The sequence below is a fragment of the Muntiacus reevesi genome, chromosome 4 (assembly GCF_963930625.1).
Source record: "Muntiacus reevesi chromosome 4, mMunRee1.1, whole genome shotgun sequence".
In the NCBI taxonomy this organism is placed as follows: domain Eukaryota; kingdom Metazoa; phylum Chordata; class Mammalia; order Artiodactyla; family Cervidae; genus Muntiacus; species Muntiacus reevesi.
In genome coordinates this window covers 33623807-33650448 of record NC_089252.1, presented here as the reverse complement: position 1 = coordinate 33650448, position 26642 = coordinate 33623807, and the positions used below count along the sequence as shown (strand labels likewise).

The 26642-nt window shown below is 41.9% G+C and overlaps 1 protein-coding gene and 1 long non-coding RNA gene across 8 annotated transcripts in view; one reads left to right on the top strand and one right to left on the bottom strand.

The window, feature by feature from the left end:
• Window positions 1-18282, bottom strand: part of LOC136166365 (uncharacterized) — a 37127-nt gene extending 18845 nt beyond the window's left edge. For all 6 annotated transcript variants that reach the window (XR_010662894.1, XR_010662892.1, XR_010662889.1 and 3 more), the window contains exon 1: window positions 18088-18282. This is a non-coding gene — a long non-coding RNA (uncharacterized lncRNA). The remainder of the gene's footprint in view (window positions 1-18087) is intronic.
• The window catches only part of THOC1 (THO complex subunit 1), a 35418-nt gene continuing 26561 nt past the window's right edge, over window positions 17786-26642 (top strand). For both annotated transcript variants that reach the window (XM_065932496.1, XM_065932495.1), the window contains exons 1-6: window positions 17786-17918; window positions 20315-20388; window positions 20482-20542; window positions 21766-21832; window positions 25705-25823; window positions 26274-26322. In XM_065932496.1, coding sequence (XP_065788568.1) covers window positions 17865-17918; window positions 20315-20388; window positions 20482-20542; window positions 21766-21832; window positions 25705-25823; window positions 26274-26322 — 424 coding nt within the window. In that variant the 5' untranslated portion in view covers window positions 17786-17864. The remainder of the gene's footprint in view (window positions 17919-20314; window positions 20389-20481; window positions 20543-21765; window positions 21833-25704; window positions 25824-26273; window positions 26323-26642) is intronic.

Here is a 26642-nt window from a genome sequence, read left to right as displayed (position 1 = left end):
TCAATCTCTATGGCCTCCTTACTATGTTCTAGATCTTGTACTAGGTACTAGGAATCTCTCTCTTCTTTTTTTATACTCATGGGATTCTCTATATATTTTTCTGTAACTCATTTTTAATATAACTTTATTTATTTATTTGGGGGACTCTTAGTTATCATGGGGAGGAACCTGGGGATAAGGAGATAAAGCACATATTTTTATCAGGCTAGTGCCAAAAGCAAATTTTACGCTAGTTTAATCATGTGGACAAAAGGCCAGGACAATGAAGAGGTCTTCTTCGACAACAACAATGGCGTGAAAAGCTGCCAGGTGAGTGAGGCAGTAACTGCAGATGTTTTCACAACACCTGGAGAAAGTGCTAAACCCTAGCTGTGACTTCAGGTCATTTATTGCTTACTTGTTTACCATTGTTTTCAGTATTTCAGTCTTGTCAAACATGCCACCAAAATTCTAGCAAACGAGAATGGGTGAGAGATATGAGAGTTGAGAATCAGTGAGCCAGGTTGTCAAAATGTCAAAACTAAGAGAAAGTAAAGAAGCTGGGAATGGAGTTAAAGACTGATAAGATTTCTGACACGAGCGAGCGGCAAAGCCTCTGCTTTTGGCATTGGGCTTCCCAGGTGAAACTAGTGGTAAAGAACCTGCCTGCCAAAGCAGGAAACATAGAGATGTGGGTTTGATCCCAGGGTCAGGAAGACCCTCCAGAGGAGGGCATGGCAAACCACTCCAGTACTCTAGCTTGGAGAATCCCATGGACAGAAGAGCTTGGTGGGCTACGGTCCACAGGGTCACAAAGAGTCAGACACGACTGAAGCCACGTAGCGCACACGCACTAGGCAAAAACATCTCCAAGTCCTTCCAGGCCGAAGATTATGTCCCAAGAAGACAGCCCATTTGTTGGAGAATTGATGTCCCACCAACTGATCCCAGGAGAGAGAAAGGAAGGGGTGGAGGGAAAGTAATTTTTCATGGCGCTGAGCCTGAGACCACTGTCAATGTTGTAATCATATCACGCTTGCTGTTTATTTAGGTCATTTATTGGGATAAGGTACATGGGATCATTTAAAAACGACATTCATTTGGTCCCTTTCAAAAACATTCAACTGGCTTACATGTGGAGCGAGAAAGTGCGAAAGAGACATAGCATCCAAATTGCAGCCATGTGTGACTTGGCCTTTTTATTTGGGGGGAAAGGAAATGGTTAAGCCTGAAGGATTGTGTTTCTCTCTTGTCACTCTGACTCTGAGTGAATAATGAGTTCCTTCTGGTGACAGCCTGGCTTGGGGAGGCGAGTGCAGAGGGGCTTTGGTACCCTTCCAAAGCTGTGTGTGAGCCTTCACCACAAGGCCTGATTCTGGGGGAGGAACAGCGGGTGAACCATGCTGTGTAGAGGCTGGGAGTGCCACGTGTTAATGCACAGACCTTCCCTGAGAGACCCCGGCACTCTCAAATGTGATTTAACTTGAGTTCCTTTACTGCATTCATTCAGACAATCATCAAAGGTTCACATGGTCAACCTCTGTGGCCAACTTACTACATTCTAGATCCTGTAGTAGGTGCTGGGAATCTTTTCTCTTTTTCAACACTCACAGATCCTCTATATATTTTTCTATAACTCATTTGTAAATATAATTTTGCTTATTTATTTGGGACTGTGCTGGGTCTTTGTTACGGTCACTTTTCTCTAGCATGGTGAGCAGGGGGCTACTCTGTAGTTGCAGGGTGCAGGCTTCTCATTGTTGCGGAGCACAGGCTCTGAGGCTCACAGGCTTCAGGGGACGCAGCACATGGGCTCAGCAGCTGTGGGTCCCAGTCTCCAGAGCACAGGCTCAATGGTTGTGGCACACGCGCTTAGTTGGGATCTTCCCGGATCGAAGACTGAACCTGTGTCTCCTGAAGTGGCAGGCAGATTCTTTACCACCGAGCCACTAGGGAAACCCTGGGAATCTTTCTTGAGTTGCCTGGAAAGGAGATCCCAAGATAAAGGCCTTATCTACCTCCCCCATCACCCATTCTAGATGTCACTCACCCTTGGCCACTGGAGGCTACCAGCCTGATGGGCTGACCCAGAACCTCAGTCCTGAGTCCTTAGCTGCTTTGGCCTCATCAGGCCATAGCTATTGAAGCTGCCCACTTACTGTTAACCCTGGCAAGAAAGAACCGAGAGACACCCATGCAAGCCTTCTGGGTTCCAGTCAACTCCTCCATACTTCCACTGTGTAAGAGTAACCCTATTCCTCGTAGTAGTTAGGGTCAATTTTGTCCACCAAGGGAATAATTCTTTTCTTTGCCAGTTCTTCCACTGACATGAGGAGCCTCAAATGACCTGCCTCCAGTGGCCACAGCTTCGAGTTGAATTGCTGCCTGGTGGTCCCTTGTGGAAACCAGAACCTTTGAACTGGTGGAGTCTAAAATTGCAAGCTTGATAAGCAGGGATCCTGAGAGGATCCACACCAATTTATACCTTTTGGTTCTTATCCCTGTGAATTCCAGTTTTGGGAAACATAACACTATAGCCAGTGACTTAGTGCATGTAACTTCACCCTGGAGGATAGCATGGTAACCTTACAGGTTATTGGCCCAAGGCTAGAACCCCAGATGAGCCTTCAATAGTCCTTCCACCGTGCCATTAGACTAGCTACTTCTGATTGATCAGATATCTGGGGAGACTAGTGGATCTCGTAGTCATGTGCCCATTGCCACAATGGTGTGCAAGCTGCCATTTTTAATAGATCAGGAATTCTGTAGGCCCTTGGTTGATAGTATTAATAGAGAAATGTGGGTAAGGTAGGAATCAATTCTGGTAAGGACAGAATGATGTCCTTGTGATAGGCACAATGGAGGACAGAAAAGGTATGGACCTAACAGAAGCAGAAGATACTTAAGAAGAGGTGGCAAGAATACACAGAAGAACTGTACAAAAAAGATCTTCACGACCCAGTTAATCACAATGGTGTGATCACTCACCTAGAGCCAGACATCCTGGAATGTGAAGTCAAGTGGGCCTTAGGAAGCATCACTACAAACAAAGCTAGCGGAGGTGATGGAATTCCAGTTGAGCTATTTCAAATCCTAAAAGATGACGCTGTGAAAGTGCTACACTCAATATGCCAGCAAATTTGAAAAACTCAGCAGCGGCCACAGGACTTAGAAAGGTCAGTTTTCATTCCAATCCCTAAGAAAGGCAATGCCAAAGAATGCTCAAACTACTGCACAATTGCACTTATCTCACACGCTAGTAAAGCAATGCTCAAAATTCTCCAAACCAGGCTTCAACAGTGTGTGAACTATGAAATTCCAGATGTTCAAGCTGGATTTAGAAAAGGCAGAGGAACCAGAGATCAAATTGCCAACATTCGTTGGATCATCGAGAAAGCAAGAGTTCCAGAAAAACATCTACTTCTGCTTTATTGACTATATCAAAGGCTTTAACTGTGTGGACCACAACAAACTCTGGAAAATTCTTAAAGAGATGGGAATACCAGACCACCTGACCTGCCTCTTGAGAAATCTGTATGCAGGTCAGGAAGCAACAGTTAGAACTGGACATGGAACAACAGACTGGTTCCAAATAGGAAAAGGAGTATGTCAAGGCTGTATATTGTCACCCTGCATATTTAACTTATATGCAGAGTACATCATGAGAAGTGCTCCGCTGGATGAAGCACAAGCTGGAATCAAGATTGCTGGGTGAAATATCAATAACCTCACATATGCAGATGACACCACCCTTATGGCAGAAAGCAAAAAACTAAAGAGCCTCTTGATGCAAGTGAAAGAGGTGAGTGAAAAAGCTGGCTTAAAGCTCAACATTCAGAAAACTAAGATCATGGCATCTGGTCCCATCACTTCATGGCAAATAGATGGGTTAACAGTGGAAACAATGACAGACTTTATTTTTGGGGGCTCCAAAATCACTGCAGATGGTGATTGCAGCCAAGAAATTAAAAGATGCTTGCTCCTTGAAAGCAAAGTTATGACCAACCTAGACAGCATATTAAAAAGCAGAGACATTACTTTCCCAACAAAAGCCCATTTAGTCAAAGCTATGGTTTTTCCAGTAGTCATGTATGGATGTGAGAGTTGGACTATAAAGAAAGCTGAGCACCAAAAAATTGATGCTTTTGAACTATGGTGTTGGAGAAGACTCTTGAGAGTCCCTTGGACTGCAAGAAGATCAAACCAGTCCATCCTAAAGGAAATTAGTCCTGAATATTCATTGAAAGGACTGATGTTGAAGCTGAAACTCCAAACTCCAAACTTTGGCCACCTGATGCAAAGAACTGACTCACTGAAAAAGACCCTGATGCTGGGAAAGATTGAAGGCAGGAGGAGGAGAAACAGTAGAGGATGAGATGGTTGGATGGCATCACCAACTCAATGGACATGAGTTTGAGTAAACTCTGGGAGTTGGTGATAGACAGGGAGGCCTGGCATGCTAATGTCCATGGGGTTGCAAAGAGTCGGACACAACTGAGGAACTGAACTGAACTGAAGAACAGATTGAAATTGAAATCATTTGGCCACCAAGTGGATGGTCTGGTCTCCCCAAGGTTCATCACTGTATATCTACATCCACAAGATGAGATATCTTGTCTACCTTGTGGTTGAAAGCTACCTCTTCAGTGGGGGTTCTTTAATGAACATTAGTGTGAGATACGAAGATACACACACTCTGTGCCCACAACCATAAGTTCAGCCTCATGCCTCTTCCCCAGATTTCCTCTGGGGTTCCAGTCAACTCCTCCAGGCCTTCACTATGTTGGAGCAACCCTACTCCTTCCAATTTGGTTCCTTCTGGGGCCTGACCAAGCAGATGAGCCATTACCCTTGTCCAAGAATTTGTATCAACCTGTATCTTGGACTGCTTCTCCTTCTTTATAAAATGAGCCTTTATAGGGCCCCTCTGAGTCGGGCTACAGGGTGGCAGCAGTCCATCTCCAGTTAGCACCAAGATCGTGTGATCTTTCTCTCCACTGTGCTGGTAATGGATAGTAGGTGGCTGGTTAATTTTCCCACTGTGGTAGGTTCAGGGCAGAGATGTGAAACGAATGAGGCTCTTGAGCGGTCACGTCTGTGCCTTTCCTTGGTGCCCCGTCCTGCCAAACCAGGGAGTAGTGCTGGGCTAGAGAATACAGGATTATCCCATAAAGTCTTCACGCAGTGGGTGGTCACTACTACTCTAGTGACTGCTAGAACATGACACCCTCTACAGAGCAAGTCAGAAAAATATCTGGTGCCAACTCCTACTCTGTCCAGTTTTAGAGGGCACACTTGATGCTGTGGCTGTTATTACTGGTTTGAATGCTACTGCTATAGAAAAATGAAAAAAAAAAAAAACACACAACTTGGTTTGGGCCAATCCTGGCTCACAAATTGTGTTCCAGCAGCTGAGAGACTGGCATTTCTAGGAGAATCAAAAAATTAAGAAATCTGCAAGAGGTCTGCCTTGTGTTGATTTTTCCAGGGACTTAGAAGTTAACTGGATGTTTCAACGTATTAAGTGACTAATTTTCCGTCCTTTTTTCTCAGATCTCACACAGTAAGCATTTATTTCCTGAAAACCTGCCAAAAGAGTCATTTTTTTTTTCAGAGTTCCAATAGTATTTTAAAATGTAAAATGAAGTCCTGAGAGCAAAAATGATCAATGTAGACCCTTGAATCTACCCACAGCAACTTAAGAAGTATTGCCTTCTTTTGGTTTCAAGTTTGGGGAGTTTAAAAGAAAGAAAGAGAGAAATTTCCAAAAGTTTCTGAAGTGCTTATTTTTCTCCAAGATTCAGGCTTGCTTATTGGATAAGAGCGGTTGATCCAGGGCAGTTAGCAACTGCAGGTAAAAATGTGCTTACAATTTGTTTTTAGTTGTGTTACTACAGCTTCCAAGCCAAGGTTGCAGGTTGGCAGTGCCCTGAAGGAGGGAGAGAACTGGACAGCACCCATGCCTCCCATTAGGGAGGCCTCCAGACAGAGCCTGGAGCAGGACCGTGCTGGGGCTGACCCAAGCCAGGCCTTCCTGTGTGGCCCAGAATCAGAGCAGCACCCACAGAACCAATCTTCACTCGTGCCCACTGTGGATAGAACAGTCTCAGAGCATTTACAGGTCTGCTAAATGGGTGATTGTACTGTGTCAAACCCATCGTTTAGGTTGAAAGTTGGTGATCAAATACTACAGGAACCACCCACTGGCTTTGCCATTTAGTGGAGGCGTAGGCCTTTCATTCTAGAAAGTGCTCATTGACAGGAAGGCATATTGTCTCAAGAAACAGATGTACAGTTAACCTGGAATTTTGCAACTTCTTCCCCAAATACAATAAACCTTGTTTTCAATGAAACCAGTTAAGTGCCTTGTGTATTATGAAATTCCTTTGATGAGTAAGTCAGATTATTTATGGACTGTTGGGAGACCAATCTTTCACTGTAGAAACTGTCGATGGATCATTTGGGAAAGGAGCCAAAGGGTCAGGAAGAGCTCTTTATCACACTAATGCACAAAGACACACAAAGCATGACCCAGATATAAAAAGGGGGCCAGCACACTGCTAGTAGATGCCATTCAAGGCTGAGCCCAGGAGACTGCCCGGAAGCTCCGACAACAAAGAAAATGATGGAGGAGAAAGGAGGGGCAGGAAACACTCCCCAGGGTGAAACACAATAGGGAGACCAGGAGGATCTGGGCAGGGTTTGGCCTCAGTAGAAAAACAAGATAAAAAAGAATCCCATGGGGAACTTCTCTGGTGGTCCAGTGGCTGGGACTCCGAGCTCCCAGTGCAGGAGGCCCAGGTTCAATCCCTGGTCAGGGAACTGTATCCCACCTGCCACAACTAACCGTTGTTATGCTGCAATTAAAAATTCCATGGGCTGCAATGAAGACCTAGTGCAGCCAAATAAATAAATTAAAAATATTTTTTTAAAAAAGGACCCCATTCTTCTAGTTTCTTCCCCATCCTCTCCCTCCTGAAGGTTCGAATCCAACTAGGCAATGTATTTGATTGCAACTACCTACCCTTTCCACGCATTCCATCATGGTTAGAGTTCAGAGTATATTAATTTGGATAATGCTAGCTGCTATCATAAACAGCCCCTCAAAAAATATATATAATGGCTCAAGGACCATAAACGTTTCTTTCTTTCCCATAATTTAGCATAAAGAAGATATTGTTTGGCAGCTCTCTTCCACAAGGCGATTTAGGAGCCCAGGCTGCAAACATGTGGCTGTGTCATTTCCTAGGGCCCTCTTCTGCATTGAGACACTGAAAGGGGAACAGGTATGAAGAGGGCACTTAAAACGCCTGCTTCTTAAAACTCTAGCTTGAAAGGGAGAGGCAAGACTTCTCACAAACCATTGGTTAGAACTTCACTGTATTGTGTGCTTGCTTGCAAGGGTGTAAGAAATATAGTGTACGTAGCTGCCTGCCCAATGAAAAAAATGGATACTTTTGGTGAATGGCTAACCATCTGCTTGGAAGCAGGTAAGCCTTTTATCCATTTTTGCAGGAGTGCCTTCTCTTGTGCATTGTAGAGTTAGTAGCAAGCAAACATTAGTGAAACAAAGGGGTGGCTGAGTGACTGCTGAGATTCGAGTAACAATAACTTTCATTAAGTCTGTGCCAGATTCCTCATCTGGAAAAGTACACAAAACTTTGAGGATTAAATAAGACAACGTGTAAATAACTTAGGTGCACATGTAAGCTCTCAATAAGTTTGTAGTTATTATTACTCTGATCTCAGTTGTCTCTTATATGCAGATGACACCACCCTTATGGCAGAAAGTGAAGAACTAAAGAGCCTCTTGATGAAAGTGAAAGAGAAGAGTGAAAAAGTTGGCTTAAAGCTCAACATTCAGAGAACTAAAATCATGGCATCCGGTTCCATCACTTCAGGGCAAATAGATGGGGAAACAGTGGCTGACTATTTTTTTGGGCTCCAAAATCACGCAGATGGTGATTGCAGCCATGAAATTAAAAGATGCTTACTCCTTGGAAGGAAAGTTATGACCAACCTAGACAGCATATTAAAAAGCAGAGACATTACTTTGTCAACAAAGATCCATCTAGTCAAGGCTATGGTTTTTCCAGTGGTTATGTATGGATGTGAGAGTTGGACTATAAAGAAAGCAGATGCTTTTGAACTGTGGTGTTGGAGAAGACTCTTGAGTCCCTTGGACTGCAAGGAGATCCAACCAGTCCATCCTAAAGGAGATCAGTCCTGAGTATTCATTGGAAGGACTGATGTTGAAGCTGAGATTCCAATACTTTGGCCACTTGATGCGAGGAGCTGACTCATTTGAAGAGACCCTGATGCTGGGGAAGATAGAAGGCAGAAGGAGAAGGGTATGACAGAGGATGAGATGGTTGGATGGCATTAGCAACTCAATGGACATGAGTTTGGGTGGGCTCCAGGAGTTGGTGATGGACAGGGAGGCCTGGAGTGCTGCAGTTCATGGGGTCGCAAAGAGTCAGATACGACTGACTGACTAAACTGAACTGAATGTCATTTGGAAGTTTTGCTATTTAACTCATATATTTGCTTTTAGTCCTGTAGTTACATAAACATCATATACATTAGATGTTTATGATTAGTTTTATGTTTGTTCACTTAAGAGACATAAAATAATTTTAATCATCACAAGGGGTCTGTGGGAATGTTATCCTTTTTAAAAAAGGGGGTTTATTCATTTAAATTTGGGAAACCTTGTAGCAGAATCAGGCTTGATGCTATTCACATCTCAGCTTCCCCACTTAACCACCAGTTTATTCAATCTTTGCTGGTCCCTACCTCCCCCTCTGTGGAATGGGCATAAAATGGGCATAAAACCAATGCATCACAGTCACTGTGCTGGGAATTGAGATAATGCATGTGACAGACTTGTCTAGCACTTAGCATATCCCCAGTAAATACAAATTCCCTTCCCTGTCTCATAATATTTTCCAACTGAGTGAAAGAAAAAAATTACTTAGAATGCAAAACTAACAAGGTCATGTCTTTAAAGAATTCCTTCCTTTTAAGAAAATGGAAACATAATTTGACTGGACATTTCCAGAGTCTCATCAGCGAGAATACTGTTCAAGATGCAATTTAAAAAAAAAAAAAAGAGGAAGAAGCCATTGCAAAATAGGAAAGGCAATGCTCATATTACAAATGTATGTGAAAGTCTAGCTCCCTGTTTTTGAGAAACATGTGAAAAGGAATGTTGGCGATGCAAACCTTTGAGGTTTCCACATAGCACACTCAGAATAGCAGTAAGCTACTGGATGGAAAGGATTTTAAGAAAGGAGCATTGCTTCTCCTGGTTTGCCCGTTCTGAGCACCCAAGTCCTTCCTGTAGTTTAGGTGAAAGTTATTTTCCTTCACTTTGAAAGCCTTTTTGGTTCCTATATTTGCAACGGCTCAGAGTTCATTTCAGGTCTAACCTTCAAATACAGCCGCCCATTTTATTTGTTCCCCTGGGTAATATTTTTCTATTCTCTTAGTCCTGCAGCTCCATCTGGGGAGTTCCTTCTTGAAACTTCAGTTACTGCTCAATCAGTACTCTCCTAGTGATTATATCCCAGTGTCAAAGGAGATGGACTTATTTTATTCCCTATTTTGAACGCACTTTATTGTTGGGGTTCAGGCTAAAAATGGATTTCCACACGCTCTTTTCTGCAGGACCAGAGCAATGGTTCTTGTGGCATGACATTAGCAGTCACGTCCCAAGTCCTCTGCCTCACCCCCTCACACATACATGTTGAGAAAAACTACTCTGTGACTCAGAGTGGGGGCCATGAATATAGTCGAACACATCAGGGTCAACCACAGTAGCGATGACTAAGCTGAATCTTAAACAAGAAGGATCAGATCAGTTAGAGCGGGAAAGAAAAGCATTCCGGAAGAAGCAAAAATGTATGCAAAAGTTATTACACACAAAAGGAACTGAGAGTAGCTTAGTCTGGCTGCAAAGTATGTGGTTAGAAGGCGAGGCAAAACAAAAGAAATACAACGTATAATTATGACTCTGGAGTCAAATATACTCTCAAACGCAAGTCCTAGTTGTGTAAAGAATTTCTAAAATTCTGAGTCTTGGTTTTCTCATTTGTATAGATTTCTTAAAAAGGAAGGAATCAATGAGCTCATGTATATAAAGCATTAAAAAATATGATGGCAAAGAAAAACGATGTATGCTTAGCATATGGTAACTTATTATGAACATGATCATGCATGTGTACTCAGTCACTCAGTGGTGTCTGACTTTTGCGACCCCATGGACTGTAGCCCATCAGACATGGCTCCTCCGTCCATGGGATTCTCTAGGCAAGAAATACTGGAGTGGGTAGCCATTTCTTCCTCCAGGGAGTCATCCTTACCCAGGATTGAACCTGCATCTCCTGGGTTGGCAGGCAGATTCTTACCACTGAGCCACCAGGGAAGCCCAAATATGAAGATATTAATATATAAGCTGATGGGTTGGGCATGGACATCCTATGAATAGTTTTGAATGTGGAGCTAATCCAATGAGGTCTTGAAAGCTATTTGGAGCCACTGAAGGAATGGACTGATCAGATTTCTGTTTTCATCAAGGCAGATACTCAAGTAAAAGGCAGTGTGCTAATCACAGTGGGACACGTTTGAATACAAATACTATCTTCGACTCCCAATCTATGCTTCACTGCCATCAGCCGCTGAGGATTTAGTGTGGGTCTGGTGCTGACTTCAAAACAGGAAACTCTTCCCTACTTTCCATTTACAAAGTGGGAGGAAGGAAGCTAGAGTTGGGCAAAGAAAGATTGTAGTGGAAAGTCTAACCAGAACCAGCCTAGTGCCAAGGGCCAAGTGCTTCATTTTCCTCCAAGAGTTATGAATAAAAATAGCACACGCTACAGTGAAGGTCACAAAACCTCATGAAATAGTCATGACTTAGTAACTCCCCCGGATGTAGGTCTTTTTCATTTCTTTTTGAAATTGACATACACAGCTATTAGAGGAACTCCTTAAGGAAAAAAAACACCAACAAAGTCCAGCTGAGCCTTCCTGATTCCTGCAGCCTGGATGGAGCTGTCAAGTTGCTCAAAACTAAGGAAACGGAACTGTTCTAACACAGCATAAAACGTACATACATACCATTTCTTCTGTAGTGATAAATGACTTACAATTTGCATTGACTAAAGAAGTTAAAGGTCAGTACCAGAATGCACTTCAGATAGAAATACATCTAAACACAAAAATTTCTCTTTTGTCGCTTCCCTTTTAGAGGAGATATTTCCATGCAAATGCTGACCTCTTGTGGTAACAATCAGTTACTTCAAAGAGGGTATCATTCCAAAGGAATTTAAGATAATTTGTGTTATCATAGATAAGAGAGTTTTGCCAAGAGAGTCCACTGGTCATAGCAAACACCCTCTTCCAACAACACAAGCGATGACTCTACACATGGACATCATGAGATGGCCAATACCAACATGATATTGATTTTATTCTTTGCAGTCAAAGATGGAGAAGCTATAAGCAGTCAGTAAAATCAAGACCGAGAGCTGACAGTGGCTCAGATCATTAACTCCTTATTGCAAAATTCAGACTTAAACTGAAGAAAGTAGGGAAAACCACTAGGCCATTTAGGTATGACCTAAATCAAACCCCTTACCGTAGAAGTGACAAATAGATTCAAGGGATTAGATCTGATAGGCAGAGTGACTATGGACGGAGGTTCGTGACATTGTACATGAGGCGGTGATCAAAACCATCCCCAAGAAAAACAAATACAAAAAGGCAAAATGGTTGTCTGAGGAGGCTTTACAAATAGCTGAGAAAAGAAGAGACGTGATAGGCAAAGGAAAAAAGAAAAGATATACCTATCTGAATGCAGAGTTCCAAAGAATAGCAAGGAGAGATAAAAAAGCCTTCCAAAGTGATCAGTGCAAAGAAATAGAGGAAAACAACAGAACAGGAAAGACTAGAGATCTCTTCAAGAAAACTAGAGATACCAAGGAAACATTTCATGCAAAAATGGGCACGATAAAGGACAGAAACGGTATGAACCTAAAAGAAGCAGAAGATATTAAGACAAGGTGGCAAGAATACACAGAAGAACTGTACAAAAAAGATCTTCATGACCCAGATAATTACGATGGTGTGATCACTCACCTAGAGCCAGACATCCTGGAATGTGAAGTCAAGTGGGCCTTAGGAAGCATCACTACGAACAAAGCTAGTGGAGGTGACAGAATTCCAGTTGAGCTATTTCAAATCCTGAAAGATGATGCTGTGAAAGTGCTGCACACAATATGTCAGCACATTTGGAAAACTCAGCAGTGGCCACAGGACTGGAAAAGGTCAGTTTTCATTCCAATCCCAAAGAAAGGCAATCCCAAAGAATGCTCAAACTACCACACAATTGCACTCATCTCACACGCTAGTAAAGTGATGCTTAAAATTCTCCAAGCCAGGCTTCAGCAATCTGTGAACCATGAACTTCCAAATGTTCAAGCTGGTTTTAGAAAAGGCAGAGGAACCAGAGATCAAATTGCCAACATCTGCTGGATCATTGAAAAAGCAAGAGAGCTCCAGAAAAACATCTATTTCTGCTTTATTGACTATGCCAAAGTCTTTGACTATGTAGATCACAATAAACTATGGAAAATTCTGACAGAGATGGGAATACCAGACCACCTGACCTGCCTCTTGAGAAACCTGTATGCAGGTCAGGAAGCAACAGTCAGAACTGGACATGGAACAACAGACTGGTTCCAAACAGGAAAAGGAGTACATCAAGGCTTATTTAACTTATATGCAGAGTACATCATGAGAAACGCTGGAAGAAGCATAAGCTGGAATCAAGATTGCTGGGAGAAATATCAATAACCTCAGATATGCAGATGACACCACCCTTATGGCAGAAAGTGAAGAAGAACTAAAGAGCCTCTCGATGAAAGTGAAAGAAGAGAGTGAAAAAGTTGGCTTAAAAATCAACATTCAGAAAACTAAGATCATGGCATCCGGTCCCGTCACTTCATGGCAAATAGATGGGGAAACAGTGGCTGACTTTATTTTTCTGGGCTCCAAAATCACTGCAGATGGTGATTGCAGCCATGGCAGGAAGGAAAGTTATTACCAAACTAGACAGCATATTAAAAAGCAGAGACATTACTTTGTCAACAAAGGTCTGTCTAGTTAAGGCGATCGTCTTTCCAGTAGTCATGTATGGATGTTAGAGTTAGACTACAAAGAAAGCTGAGTGCTGAAGAATTGATGCTTTTGAACTGTGGTATTGGAGAAGACTCTTGAGAGTCCCTTGGACTGCAAGGACATCCAACCAGTCCATCCTAAAGGAGATCAGCCCTGGGTGTTCACTGGAAGGACTGATGCTGAAGCTGAAACTGCTATACTTTGGCCACTTCATGCGAAGAGCTGACTCATTTGAAAATACCCTGATGCTGGGAAAGATTGAGGGCAGGAGAAGGGGACGACAGAGGATAAGATGGTTGGATGGCATCACTGACTCAATGGACATGGGTTTGGGTGGACTCCGGGAGTTGGTGATGGACAGGAAGGCCTGGCGTGCTGCGGTTCATGGAGTCACAAAGAGTCAGACACGACTGAGCAACTGAACTGAACAGTGAAGGAGACCCGGGTTCAATAAGTAAAACATGATCGCTTCAACAAAAGAGATTTATTCACACTGCAACAAATACATTTAGCTCTTTCATTTTCTCTGCCTTAAAATCTCAGCAAATGAGTATTTTAAAATTTATTCAGCAATTCATTGATTGACACTTTATGTTTCCAATTCTGTGGCATTACCAGCAGTACCAAAATAATATACGTGCACACATCTTTTTGTATGCACGTATAAGAAATCCTTTTGTGTTTATACCTAGAGTAGAATTCTGGGATTAAAGGGTATTACTTCTTCAACCTTACTAAAATGTCAATTCATTTCCAAAATGGTTGCAACAGATTCCATTTCCATCAGCTGAGTACAGGTGCCCAACCTCCTCCCCAACATGAATTAAACTTTTAAGCTCATGCCAATCTCATAGATGAGAAAACAATATTACAGTATTGTTTTATGCATTTTCCTAATTGCTCAGGAAGCTAAGCATCTTTTCATATTTCCCCTCTGTATGAATTTCCTGTTTATGTCTTCTGCCATTTTAACTTGAGTTGGTTTTTTAAAGTGTATGTTGCTGCTGATGCTAAGTCGCTTCAGTCGTGTCCAACTCTGTGCGACCCCATAGACGGCAGCCCACCAGGCTCCCCCATCCCTGGGATTCTCCAGGCATGAACACTGGAGTGGGTTGCCATTTCCTTCTCCAATGCATGGAAGTGAAAAGTGAAAGTGAAGTCACTCAGTTGTGTCTGTCTCTTCGTGGCCGCATGGACTGCAGACTACCAGACTCCTCCATCCATGGGATTTTCCAGGCAAGAGTACTGAAGTGGGTTGCCATTGCCTTCTCTGTTAAAAATGTATAGTGTGAGGTAAAGCTTTGATTTCATTCCTCTGCACATGGATGTCCAGTATTCCCAACGCCATTTTTTTTTTAATGGCCACACCATGCGGCAAAAGGGATCCTGTTTCCCAACCAGGAATCAAACCTGCGTCTCCTGCATTGGAAGTGTGGAGTCTTAACCACTGGACCACCAGAGAAGTCCTCCCAACATCATTTATTGAAGAGACTATCCTATTCCCATTGTGTGTTCTGAGCACTTTTATTGAACATACATTGCCCATATATAAATATAAAATATATGACCATATATTTATTTGGGGGTTCTCTATTCTGTTCCATTGGTCTACACATCTGTTCTTATGCCAGCAGCATCTTATTTTGATTATTGTAGCTTGTAATTTTTTTTTTTAATCAGGAAGTGATACTTTCAGTTTTATCCTTTCTCAAGACTGCTTTGGCTATTTGAAGTTTTATACAGTTATGTACTGTTTATACAATTGTGCACTAATATAGAGGAAAAAGAGGTGCCCAATTAAATTAAAGAGTTTATGCATTATTGGATGTCTGTCTTTGGAATGGTATTATTACATACTTAGAAAACTTATACTGTGAATGACAATATGATCCTTCAGCTCAGTTGCTCAGTCGTGTCCGACTCTTTGTGACCCCATGAATCACAGCATGAGGCCTCCCTGTCCATCACCAACTCCCAGAGTTTACTCAAACTCATGTCCATCGAGTCGGTGATGCCATCCAGCCATCTCATCCTCTGTCGTCTCCTTCTCTTCCTGCCACCAACCCCTCCCAGAATCAGGGTCTTTTCCAATGAGTCAGTTCTTCACATCAGGTGGCCAAAGTTTGGAGTTTCAACTTCAACATCAGTCCTTCCAATGAACACCCAGGACTGATCTCCTTTAGGATGGACTGGTTGGATCTCCTTGCAGTCCAAGGGACTCTGAAGAGTCTTCTCCAACACCACAGTTCAAAAGCATCAGTTCTTCGGTGCTCAGCTTTCTTCACAGTCCAAATCTTAGATCTACACATGACTATTGGAAAAACCATAGCCTTGATTAGATGGACCTTTGTTGGCAAAGTAATGTCTCTGCTTTTTAATATGCTGTCTAGGTTGGTCATAACCTTTCTTCCAAGGAGTAAGTGTCTTTTAATTTCATGGCTGCAATCACCATCTGCAGTGATTTTGGAGCCCCCAAAATAAAGTCTGACACTGTTTCCACTATTTCCCCATCTATTTCCCATGAAGTGATGGGACCAGATGTCATGATCTCACTTTTCTGAATGTTGAGCTTTAAGCCAACTTTTTCACTCTCATCAAGAGGCTTTTTAGTTCCTCTTCATGATCCTTACCCTTCTCTAATTATAAGGAATAATTTATGAGACATTAACCAGGTCCATAGCTTTGTAAAGATTTATGGGTTAAGATTCAAGAAAAATGCAAGCTTTGGGATTAAAGTTAGGGGTTCAAATTCTAAACAGCTTTCTCTAGACATATGACCCAGGACAAACAAGCCTGTTATGTACAGTGTCATGCTAAGGAGGAGGGATAATACAAGAAAAGTTTCTGGCTCATAGAAGGTACTCAATAAAACTTGACTATTACTTACAGATACTGTAACAGTGTAAAGAGCTCAAAAATCCTAATCAAAACCCATGGATAGCCTCATTTGGCCAATTACCTCTATCAGGAACCCCATCTCTTTGAGTTTGCTTCCTCATGTGTAAAATGAGCACAACAGCTGTGTTACTCACCTTAAAATATCATTTAGAGGATCAAATGTCTTACACGTTAAGTGCTTGGGAATTACAAGGCATTTTTACGATCTAAATGCTAAAACATTTCTCTGGTAGTGATTTTTGATGAGTATCTTTTAAAATTGCATTGCCTATTTCCTTATCTTATTGCCAGTTCCTCAAAACAGCAATTAATCTATATTATTTTGGTCATTCAAACGTATAGTTACTATTCATTCAAGAAATACTGTCCATTGCCTATAGAGAGCACAGGTGCACAGCAAATGTGTGATAAAAAAAAAAACCCACAATTCTAAGTCTTTGGCTAATTTAAATTCTAGACTTTGATGGATGCATCAACAAACTCAAGCTCTTCTTCGGTTTGGATTTTTGTTAAAAAAAAAAATATATATATATATATATATATATACACACACACATATTATGTATCTCTTGCGTAAATTTTATTTACTTTAGCTGTGCTCCACATAGTTAATAATCATCCCTAGTATGATAACAATCCGATTACATCAGCTACCTATTAAATCAGTTAATACCAGTTGATCTGGGCAATTTGGCAACGTATGTTGTACAATCAAACCTAAACGATTCTATTGATTCTAAAAAAAACCTGCAACGCTCCAGGTAGCCATCACTGTTCACAATTCCCACTTAGGGACAAGATTACGCAAAGCTATATTTTTGTTAGCGTCCTTACTCTAGGTGGATATCCACGAAGGGAGCCAGGTACAGCGCGCCAGGCTTTCATTTAGGAACACATGCAGGTGGTAAGCGCTGGTAGGATGTGTTTGGGTCAGTGCTTCTTTCCCTACCGCATAATTCCAAGGGAAAGACGACTGCCCCTTGGCTTCTCATTGGCCAAGTGAGCGGAGACGAGGGAGGAAACCGGGCAGAAGACTAGGTCTTGTAACAGGTGCCTTAACCCCGGGATTTGGCGCCACCGGCTATCCAATCAGCGCCGAGTACTGCGTTCCTCTACGATATTCCTCATTCAGCAGAGCCCTCTATCTGCCAGCAAAATGAACGAATCCCCACACATTACATTGCTACACAAGCCACGCTTGCATTCATGACTTCATTCACGCTCCTCAACAGCCCAGCGATACAAGTATTATTTTTATTTCTCAGAAGATGGAACTGCACCTGGGCTACAGGGCCCGTGACCTGCAAGGCAGATGCGCGAATCCGGAGCTGGCACCACTCCTTCGGGAAGAAGGACTTTGATCCGACGGCCACTGCCGTCACCTCCCCAGCCCGGAGCTCCCGGAGAAGCCACCTGACTTGGGTTCTCAGACGGCGACTACTTTCCCTCGCGGCTCATCGAGCCGTAACCAGCGGCCATTCACCCGACTTCCCAAACCTGGAAAACCCTCGCCAAGAGCCCGCGCGTCCCGGCTTGTAACCCGCAGCGTGTACAGGTCGAGGCCGCGCGTCTGCAGTCACCCCATGGGTCGTTACCCACGAACCCGGATCGGGCGCTGAGTGGCTCACCCTGGCTCCCAACCCCCGTCCGACCTCCGTCACCAGGGGAAGCTCCCATCCGCCAGGGGACCCGCCCCTGCGCCCACAAGCCGCTCTAGCCGCGCACAGAGCCGGCGCTCTCTCGTTGCTCCCGGCCTGACGTCATCGCCGGGCGCCGCGACGAAGTGGCGGGCACGCGCAGCCAAGAAGATGTCTCCGACGCCGCCGCTCTTCAGTTTGCCCGAAGCGCGGACGCGGTTTACGGTGAGTTGCGGGCGGGTGGGCGCGGCCCCGGCCCAACGCTATTTGTTGCTTTCCTCTCCCTGAAATTACTCGAATTTTGCACTGGGGTAAAGCGGGGAGAGAGGCGTTGCGCCGCGGCGACGGGTTCCCGGCCCCGTCGTGGGCTGAGGAGGCGATAAAAGCGCCTTACCTGCCTCTTCCACGAGTCCTCTGCGGTCCGCCTCCTCCTTTCCGCCGGCGGGTCCCGGGACCCTGCGCCCTGAGTGGAGGGCTCACCCGCAGACTACCTCTGGGTCCTGCTTCTCTGCGGTGCTGGCTTAGCCAAGCGGGTGTTTCCAGAACTGGCAGGGGGCTGCTCTAGAGGGAAGGCGGGAATGGTTGTAGTCCAGAGAACCGGCTCCCGCCCCGCCTCCTAACTGCCAGGTGGTTCTCGCCGCTTATTCATCACCCTTTAACCCTTTGTACCTCACTCCTTAGAGATCGTTGAGGACGGTCCTAAGTGGGGCGAGGCAAACATCAGCTTGGGAAGGGTTGTCAGCTGTCATTTTATTCTTCCGCCTTGGGGAACAGTAAGCATTTGGGGAAACACATTACAGAGCGTTTTGGTGTTAGCTTATTTAACTCAAAATAGCCCTGTGAAGTAGGGTGTTTAATTATCCGCAGTGGATGAGATAGAAACTGAGACAGCCCGGCCCCCAGCCCCCGCCTTTGTTGTTGTTCAGTCGCTAAGTCGTGTCCGACCCTTTGCGACCTCATGGACTGCAGCATGCCAGTCTTCCCTGCCCTTCACCATGTCCCGGAGATTGCTCAAACTCATGTCCGTTGAGTCGGTGATGCCACCCAACCATCTCATCCTCTGTCACACCCTTCTTCTGCCTTCAGTCTTTCCCAGCATCAGGGTCTTTTCCAGTGAGTCGGCTCTTCGCATCAGGTGGCCAAAGTTTGGAGCTTCAGCATCAGTCCTTCCAAAGAATATTTAGGGTTGACTGCTTTGATCTCCTTGCAGTCCAAGGGACTCTCCGGAGTCTTCTCCAGTACCACAGTTTGAAAGCATAAAAGTTAAATGATTTGCTTCACTGTTTTTTCTGACTTCAGACTTAGTATTCTTTTTATGTTGCCCATCACCAAATGAAGAACCTTGTTCTAAGTCGTTTGACTGTATTCGTCCCTAATTTTCTGAAATTCTGCGAGGAGAAACTGTTAGGTGTATCCAAGGTCATATCAGTCCTGGAAGGGACCGTTTAATAGGAGATCATCCACCCCAATGCTTCTTAAGATTGAGCATGGGTTGGGATCACCTGGAGATCTTGTTAAATGAGATTCTGGTTCAGTAGGAATGGGGCCTGAGAGTCTGCATATCTAACAAGTTCTCAGGTAATGCCACTGCTGCTGGTGGTAATAAGGATCTACAACAATCCATATATGTAACCAGTGAGGAAAATGAATCAGAGACAAAGGGGTATGCTCTAGATTATGAACTTCCCAGGTGGTGCAGTGGCAAAGAATCCGCCTGCCAGTGCAGGAGGCGAATGAGACGTGGGTTCATTGCCCAGGTGGGGAAGATCCCTTGGAGAAGGGAATGGCAACCTGCTCCAGTATTCTTGCCAGGAGAATCCCATGAAGAGAGGAGCCTGGAGGGGTGCAGTCCATGAGGTCACGAAAAGTCAGACACCACTGAACTTGCATGCACCAAGATTACACAGCCTACTCACAGAGCCAGGAATGGTCCATTTCCAGTATAAATTAACTCCTGTGAGGTAACAAGATGATTTTCCAAGTGTATGGGAATTTTCACAGAGTGAATGACTTGGCAGTATTTTTCCTTTCCACTTACGTTTACTTTGTGATGGTCAGCAGGTTTAGTACTTTAAGACATCAGTGTTTACTTGATGTCAGGGACTGTGCTGTGTAAGCTACCTAGAGGAGGTGGGACTTTTGTTGGGTCTTGAAGAATGGATAGAATTTGCATGAGCATGTGGGAAGAACAATGTGCATGGATACACTAGAGTGAACTTGATAGAAAATGATGGGAAAATGGCTAGAGCCTAGTGGACAGTATGTGTTTGGGGTTACTGGGAAATAAGGTTGGATAGATTGAGTGGGATAACATTATTAATGACCTTTAGAGGAAGCTGTGAAACAAAGCCTGTAAATAAGGGGCCACTTTTAAAGCAGAATGAACAGCATATTTAAATGAAAGGTAGGAGGGAAAACCTGGAATGAGAAAACTGAGCTTAGAAGCTCTCGACAAGCTTCAAGTGATGAGTAAGTAGCATTTGAATGAGAATTACTGCTGAAATGACTGACAGGTAATTTTTCTCAGAAACATTTTTTAGTTAGACATACAATTAATGAGTGGTGTGTTTTTCAGGGAACAAAAAATCCTTCAACTTATGTGCTTAATTTTTTTCTTCTAGAAATCTACAAGAGAGGCCCTGAACAACAAAAATATCAAGCCCTTGTTGAATACCTTTAGCCAGTTACCTGGCAGGTAAGGCATTAATATCCATGACATGGGCTCATTGAAATCTTTATACTTACCCTGAGCTGTTTTAAAAATGCAGGTGTTTTTTGTTTTTAATAGTGAAAATGAAAAAAAATGTACCCTTGACCAGGCTTTTAGAGGTGTTCTAGAAGAAGAAATTGTAAGTATGTTTTTCCTTTATTTATTGTTAAAATTTTGCTGGCAGATTAGTAAATATTATTTTTTCATTTGCTTTTATTCTTAAAATAGATATTTAACCATGACTTTTTTTCTGGAGTGAACTTCTTAGTCTGTGAAACCTAACTTGGTCATAGTCAGCATAGGAGTTACATAATGAATAAGGGTTTTGATAGCATAGGTGCAATTTAAGAGTTTGGTTTAATAAATTAGCAGAGCCCTCTGCCATTGAATATGTATAAGGAAAGTTGACATGAGGTCTTCCTGAGCAAGAACTAGAACTTGAAGATGGGCCCTGTCTTTGCTGTATAAACAGCGACACATCCTGGAGTGAATGAGAAGTCTAGTCCAAGGATGTTCAGCACGGATTCCAGGCCCTCATTTTGCTTATCAGCATCCTCCTTCTCAGTTAGTAATAGATAACAAGAGCCTATCCAACTTCAGTACAGAAATTTCAACGTGAAAAATCTGACTTTGTGTATCATTGTGGAGCACCCAAATGAAGGGAAAAGTTCCAACAGTTTATTCTTCCTTTAGCAAAGCTTGGATCCCAAGAAGCTAGATTCTTTTCCAGTGGCCATAAAACAGTGTTCCTTTCTTTAGGGCAGTTCTGTATTCATTCTTTCCTCTTCTTCAGACCTAGTCACCTGTTGTCAGGCGTTGGGCAAGGTTACCTTGCTTTTTTGAGCCTCAATTTCATTTGTAAGAGAGGAAACACCATTTTTTTAGGGTTGCGTAAAACAGCACTTAATTAACACTCAATAAATGCTATTTTTTTATGATGTTATTAAACCTAAGCATCATCTCTCGTTTATTATTAATAAAACCCTCCCCAAGACATATTGATGCACTAGTGCAGTTAATCCCCCTGGCCCAGCCTTTTGTCTGCTGCCTTTGAGTGATTTAATGGCCTCAGTGCATCTTTACATGATTAGCTTACAGGCTTAATCATGCAATGTAACCCATCTTCCCAAGACTCTTGGATTTTAAGTGAATCACCTGCTGCTTATTTATTTAATACACTTCTACAGTTAGGGCTTTTATCATTCATTTTTAAAATATTCTTAGTAATTTTATCCTCTGTGAGAAATATCTTTATCCAATGTTTGTGATAATCAATTTAATGTCAGAGGGTATGTTTTTCTTATTATCAAATTAGTCTAAATTCTGGTTCCTAAATTAAGTTGTTTTCTCCTTTGTTGGTAGATAAATCATTCATCATGTGAAAACGTTTTAGCTATTATTTCTCTTGCTATTGGGGGAGTAACTGAAGGTAAGTATGGTTTGGTTTGGTTTTAAAATAATCCTGGACATGACATGCTGTATTGAAAACGTATTCTCCCCATACCTCTCAACCTAGTTGATTTTGTTCATTTTTCAAATTCTGCCTACCTACCTCCATTGCCAAGAAGTCCCACTGAAATTAACTCACAGTTGTTTCTTGTCACTAGTATACAGTGCACACTGACATGTCTTTGTTCTCCACTTACTTCGTTCATCCAGTGCCTATTTATTGAGCATCTACTATGTGCCTGGTACTGAGCGAGGACTTGGAGATTCAGTAGTGAATAAAACATATTCCCTGCCTATAAGGAACCTAGTGGCTCATGAAGGAAACACATGTAAATATCTTATTGGGGGTAATTGAAGTGGGACTGAAGTGTAGTTGAAGTGATTCTTTAAACTTCAGATGCTGAAGGGACCAGGATGGGCTAGAAAGAAAACTGTAACATAGGAGCTGGGGTGTAAGGGCTGTAAAAAAAAAACTGGAGCAGAATGCTGAGAGGATGATGAGAACCATGAGGAAAGAAGCAGGAAGGTAAGTTAGGATCATTTGTAAAGGGCTGTGTATGCTGTGCTAAAGAGTACCTATGGGAAAGGCATGGGATGGCGAGAAACTGCTGGCAGGAAAACTAGATAGAGGATGGTTAAGATGGGCCAGGGTTGGTAGGAGGTAATTTCAGCAGACTTTTAAAAAGGCATGTAGTGAGTACACAGTGACTAATATACAGTAGTAGCTCATTAAATATTTGCATAAAGAAGCAGTGAAAAAGTAGTTCATCAGTAGTCTTTTTTAATTAGTTTGGTTAAAATATTCCTTTGACTTATTTATATAGTTTATGTGAAAAGTTCCTTTTAATCTGTAAAGCACTATTCGCATATTTATTATTTTGATACTTATTCCTACAAAAACTGAAGCACACCAGGTAAAAGTGATCTTCCAGTGTAGCCACAAGCAATTTTGTGAACTTAAGTAGTTCATAAATTTTGGCTTTAGGAGTTAAACTTACATGAAATGCTTATTCATCATTCATTTATTAAGCATATTCTAATGTGTACTGCAATGGAGTGTTCCTTGCCAGTTCCTGTCAGTTTGCAGCATCACTTCATTCACTGATTATCCTGATATGATACTCTTGTAAACTGGTAATGTTTTTAATGCTTCGGTCAGTTCAGTTCAGTCACTCAGTCATGTCCTACTCTTTGCAACCCCATGGACTGCAGCACGCCAGGCCTCCCTGTCCATCGCTAACTCCTGGAGTTTGCCCAAATTCATGTCCATTGAGTCGGTGATGCCATCCGACCATCTCATCCTCTGTCGTCCCCTTCTCCTCCTGCCTTCAATCTTTCCCCGCATCAGGGCCTTTTCCAATGGCTCTTCATATTGGTTTTTCCAGTTCTTTGCATCAGATGGTCAAAGTACTAGAGCTTCAGCTTCAGCATCAGTCCTTCCAATGAATATTCAGGACTGATTTCCTTTAGGATTGACTGGTTGGATCTCCTTGCAATTCAAGGGACTCTCAAGAGTCTTTTCCAACACCACAGTTCAAAAGCATCAAATCTTCGATGCTCAGCTTTCTTTATGGTCCAGCTCTCACATCCATACATGACTACTGGAAAATCCATAGCTTTGACTAGACGGACCTTTGCTGGCAAATGCTTGAAGTTATACAAAATCTGTGTTTAAAACTTTTACTTTATTTGAGAAAGCTAGGGACTTAAGAACTCAGTTAAGCCATGAATAAAAGTTTAAATACATCTTTATTTTAATTTGATGGGAAAAATTTCTTCTTGAGAGCAATATTATTGTATTGTTTATTATGTGACAGATTTTCAAATTGTCCATAAACATGTTTTGTTAAACTCAACTTGGCAGATACTTATTTTGCTTCTGTTGTGTCAGACTCTTCACTGGTGAGAACCTTCAAAAATGCCTACCTTTAAAAAGCTCATAGTCTACATAACAAAAATAAACAGTTTGGATATGATAAGTACTATAATTTATGTACAGTGTGCTTTCAGAAGCAGAGATGTGGTAGCTTACACAGAAGTACCAGAAGAGTTTTTTAGATGCAGTATGTACTCTATGCTTTGAAAGACTGAGTAGGAACTTACCATGTGATAGAGAGGAAGAAGCCTAGTTAGGCAGAAAACATTGTAAACAAAACTATTCAGGCTTGAACATAGCAAGGTGTGGGGAACTCAGGAGGAGGCGTCTGTGGCCAAGGTTAAGATGAAGCTCAGCGGGCAGCATAGAGGCTGGGACACAGGCTGTGGCAGTGTTGAGGAATCATGTTATCACCCAGCTCATCAGAATCACCAGTGAATCTCTATTTTAAATGAGACTGCCAGGCTTTCACTCAGTTTCTTTGAATCTTTGAGAGTGGAATCTAGGTAATTTTCTTAAGTTCTGTAATTATTAAATGTGTGTTATTTTGCCAAATTATACTTTAGCTAAGGGCAGGGAGTATGCACTCTAATCTCTTGGGTATACAGGACACAAAGTATCACAAATCTAAGTGTTAAAGGACTTTGGAGGTCATCTGGTTCAGTCTTGTCTCTGGCCTGTCTTGTCTCCTCTCAGTATCATCCTGGGCAGGGGGTCATCCTCTGCTCCCGTTGATGAAGCTCACCATTTGATTTCTGTTAGCTGGTTCTGATGATCAGATTTCCTTTGCGTTGAGTTGGACTTTGCTGCTTTATGCCTCACTGGTTCTAGGCAGTATCCCTCATACTACATTCCAGCTATGATTTTTCCAGTGCAGCATAGGGCTGGAAATACTACTTCCGGTTTCTGAACCATTGTGTGAATGCAGTATTAGGGGCTAATAGTGCCCCTAGATACTTTTTTTACATACCATGCTGAAGTGGCTACTTTTCCTAAACCCTTAACAAGTATTGGTATCTATTACCTAAAAATAGAAAAAGAATGAGCAGGGGGATAAAAGCATTTTTAACTAGCCTAGATGACCTTGAAGTCTTTAGTTGATTGCTTTAGTAAGATTGAATTTAGACATAACTTTTTATTTTACCAATTTTTCCTTTGAAACAACAGTATTATTTTAAAAGTATAGTAAGAACTGAAATTAGTATCAAACCTTTTTGTTATCTTTTTTGAACTAGATCTTCTCAAATGACCAAGACAATTTAAATTTAGCATTATTACAGAACATTTGGAAATGAGGAAGGGGGAAAATAGTAGTCCCAGTTCTTCTACTTTAAAAAACTACCATTTATTTTGGTATATGATTTTAGTTTCTCTAGTCTTTTTAATAGATTTTATTGTTATAACCATAATATCGATACAGTTTTGAACCGTGCCTTTTTCACTTGACATTATATCATAAACATTTTCCAAGTTATTATAGTCATCATAACCATCATTTTTAATTGGCTGCATTATATTCTTTTGAATAGCTTAGTGGTGAAGAAAACAGACTGTGGAGCCAGACTGCCTGGGTTCGTGTCCCAGCTCTACTGCTTACTGGCTCTATGATCTTGGGCAAGTTATTTAACTTCTCTGTGTCTCAGTTTTCCCATTCTGTAAACTGGAGATAATGTTATCTACCTCATAGGGTTATGAGGATTACACGTGCTAGTGTATGCGAAGCCCTTAGTGTGCCTGACATATAGTAAATGCTCTAGAAGGGTTATCAAAGGTGATGCTATCATCACATACCAAAACTTAAATGAACTTAAGTATATCCTGCTTGGGGACTTGTAGGTTGCTTCTGTTTCTTGCCTTTCACAGCCTTATTAGGATTGACAAAGTGTACCTTTAAGATTATCTTCAAATTTTTTTACATGAGCTCTTTTACTCAGCCATATTTTAAACTTTTAAATTGGCTTGTGCTCCACTTGAAGGTATTTGTACGGCATCTACACCTTTTGTGTTGTTGGGAGATGTTTTGGACTGTCTTCCTTTGGATCAGTGTGACACAATATTCACTTTTGTGGAAAGAAATGTTGCTACTTGGAAATCAGTAAGTGCCTTAGTTTCTTTTTCCTAACTTTAACTAACTTTAGCTTTCTATAGATCTAGAGTTCTGAGGGTAGTTTGTTTTGTTTCTTGCTTTTATTTCTGACTGCTGATTGCTAAAAAGTTTGTCTTTATGAGAATTATATGTTCTGCTGTCTTGGAAAAGCCAAGTTAAGAATCACATGGAGAAAAAAAATGACAGTACAAAATTTGAGTAGAAACAGTTACCTTGAAAACACACACTTTTACATGTTTTAAAAGTTACTTAGAATCGTATTTGTTATATGTTTGAAAATATTTCATTAAAAATGTTATTTGCTTGGAAAAAGTGAAAGCGACATAGTAGATTCTCAGCACATATTAGTGTTCTGTAAAATCTTACTTCCTGTGACTTACTATTGAAGAATGTGCACCAACTTCAGAACAATAGTAATAATTTCTGTCTTAATTTCAGAATACATTCTACTCTGCTGGGAAAAATTATTTACTACGTATGTGCAATGGTAAGTAACTCATCAGTGAATGATTGGTTTTTAAGAAGGAAATATGGCCAGGAAACCAGGTGGTTGAATTAAACACAGGTTGTAAATTTTTTTAAGTAGATTGTATCTTCATTTTAAAATAGCAGTCTGATTTATTAAAACTGATCATTTGCTTTAAATTTATCTACTCCTGTTCTAAACATAAACTTAATGAAAACCAAAAAGTTGAATAAAGTTTATCTTGCTCATGTTAAACTCGTTTTATTTTTAATTTTCTAGTCCTTTTTTTGTGACAGAAAAGTTTCGACCCCCATTTTGAGAACTACTGCTTTAGGAAAATA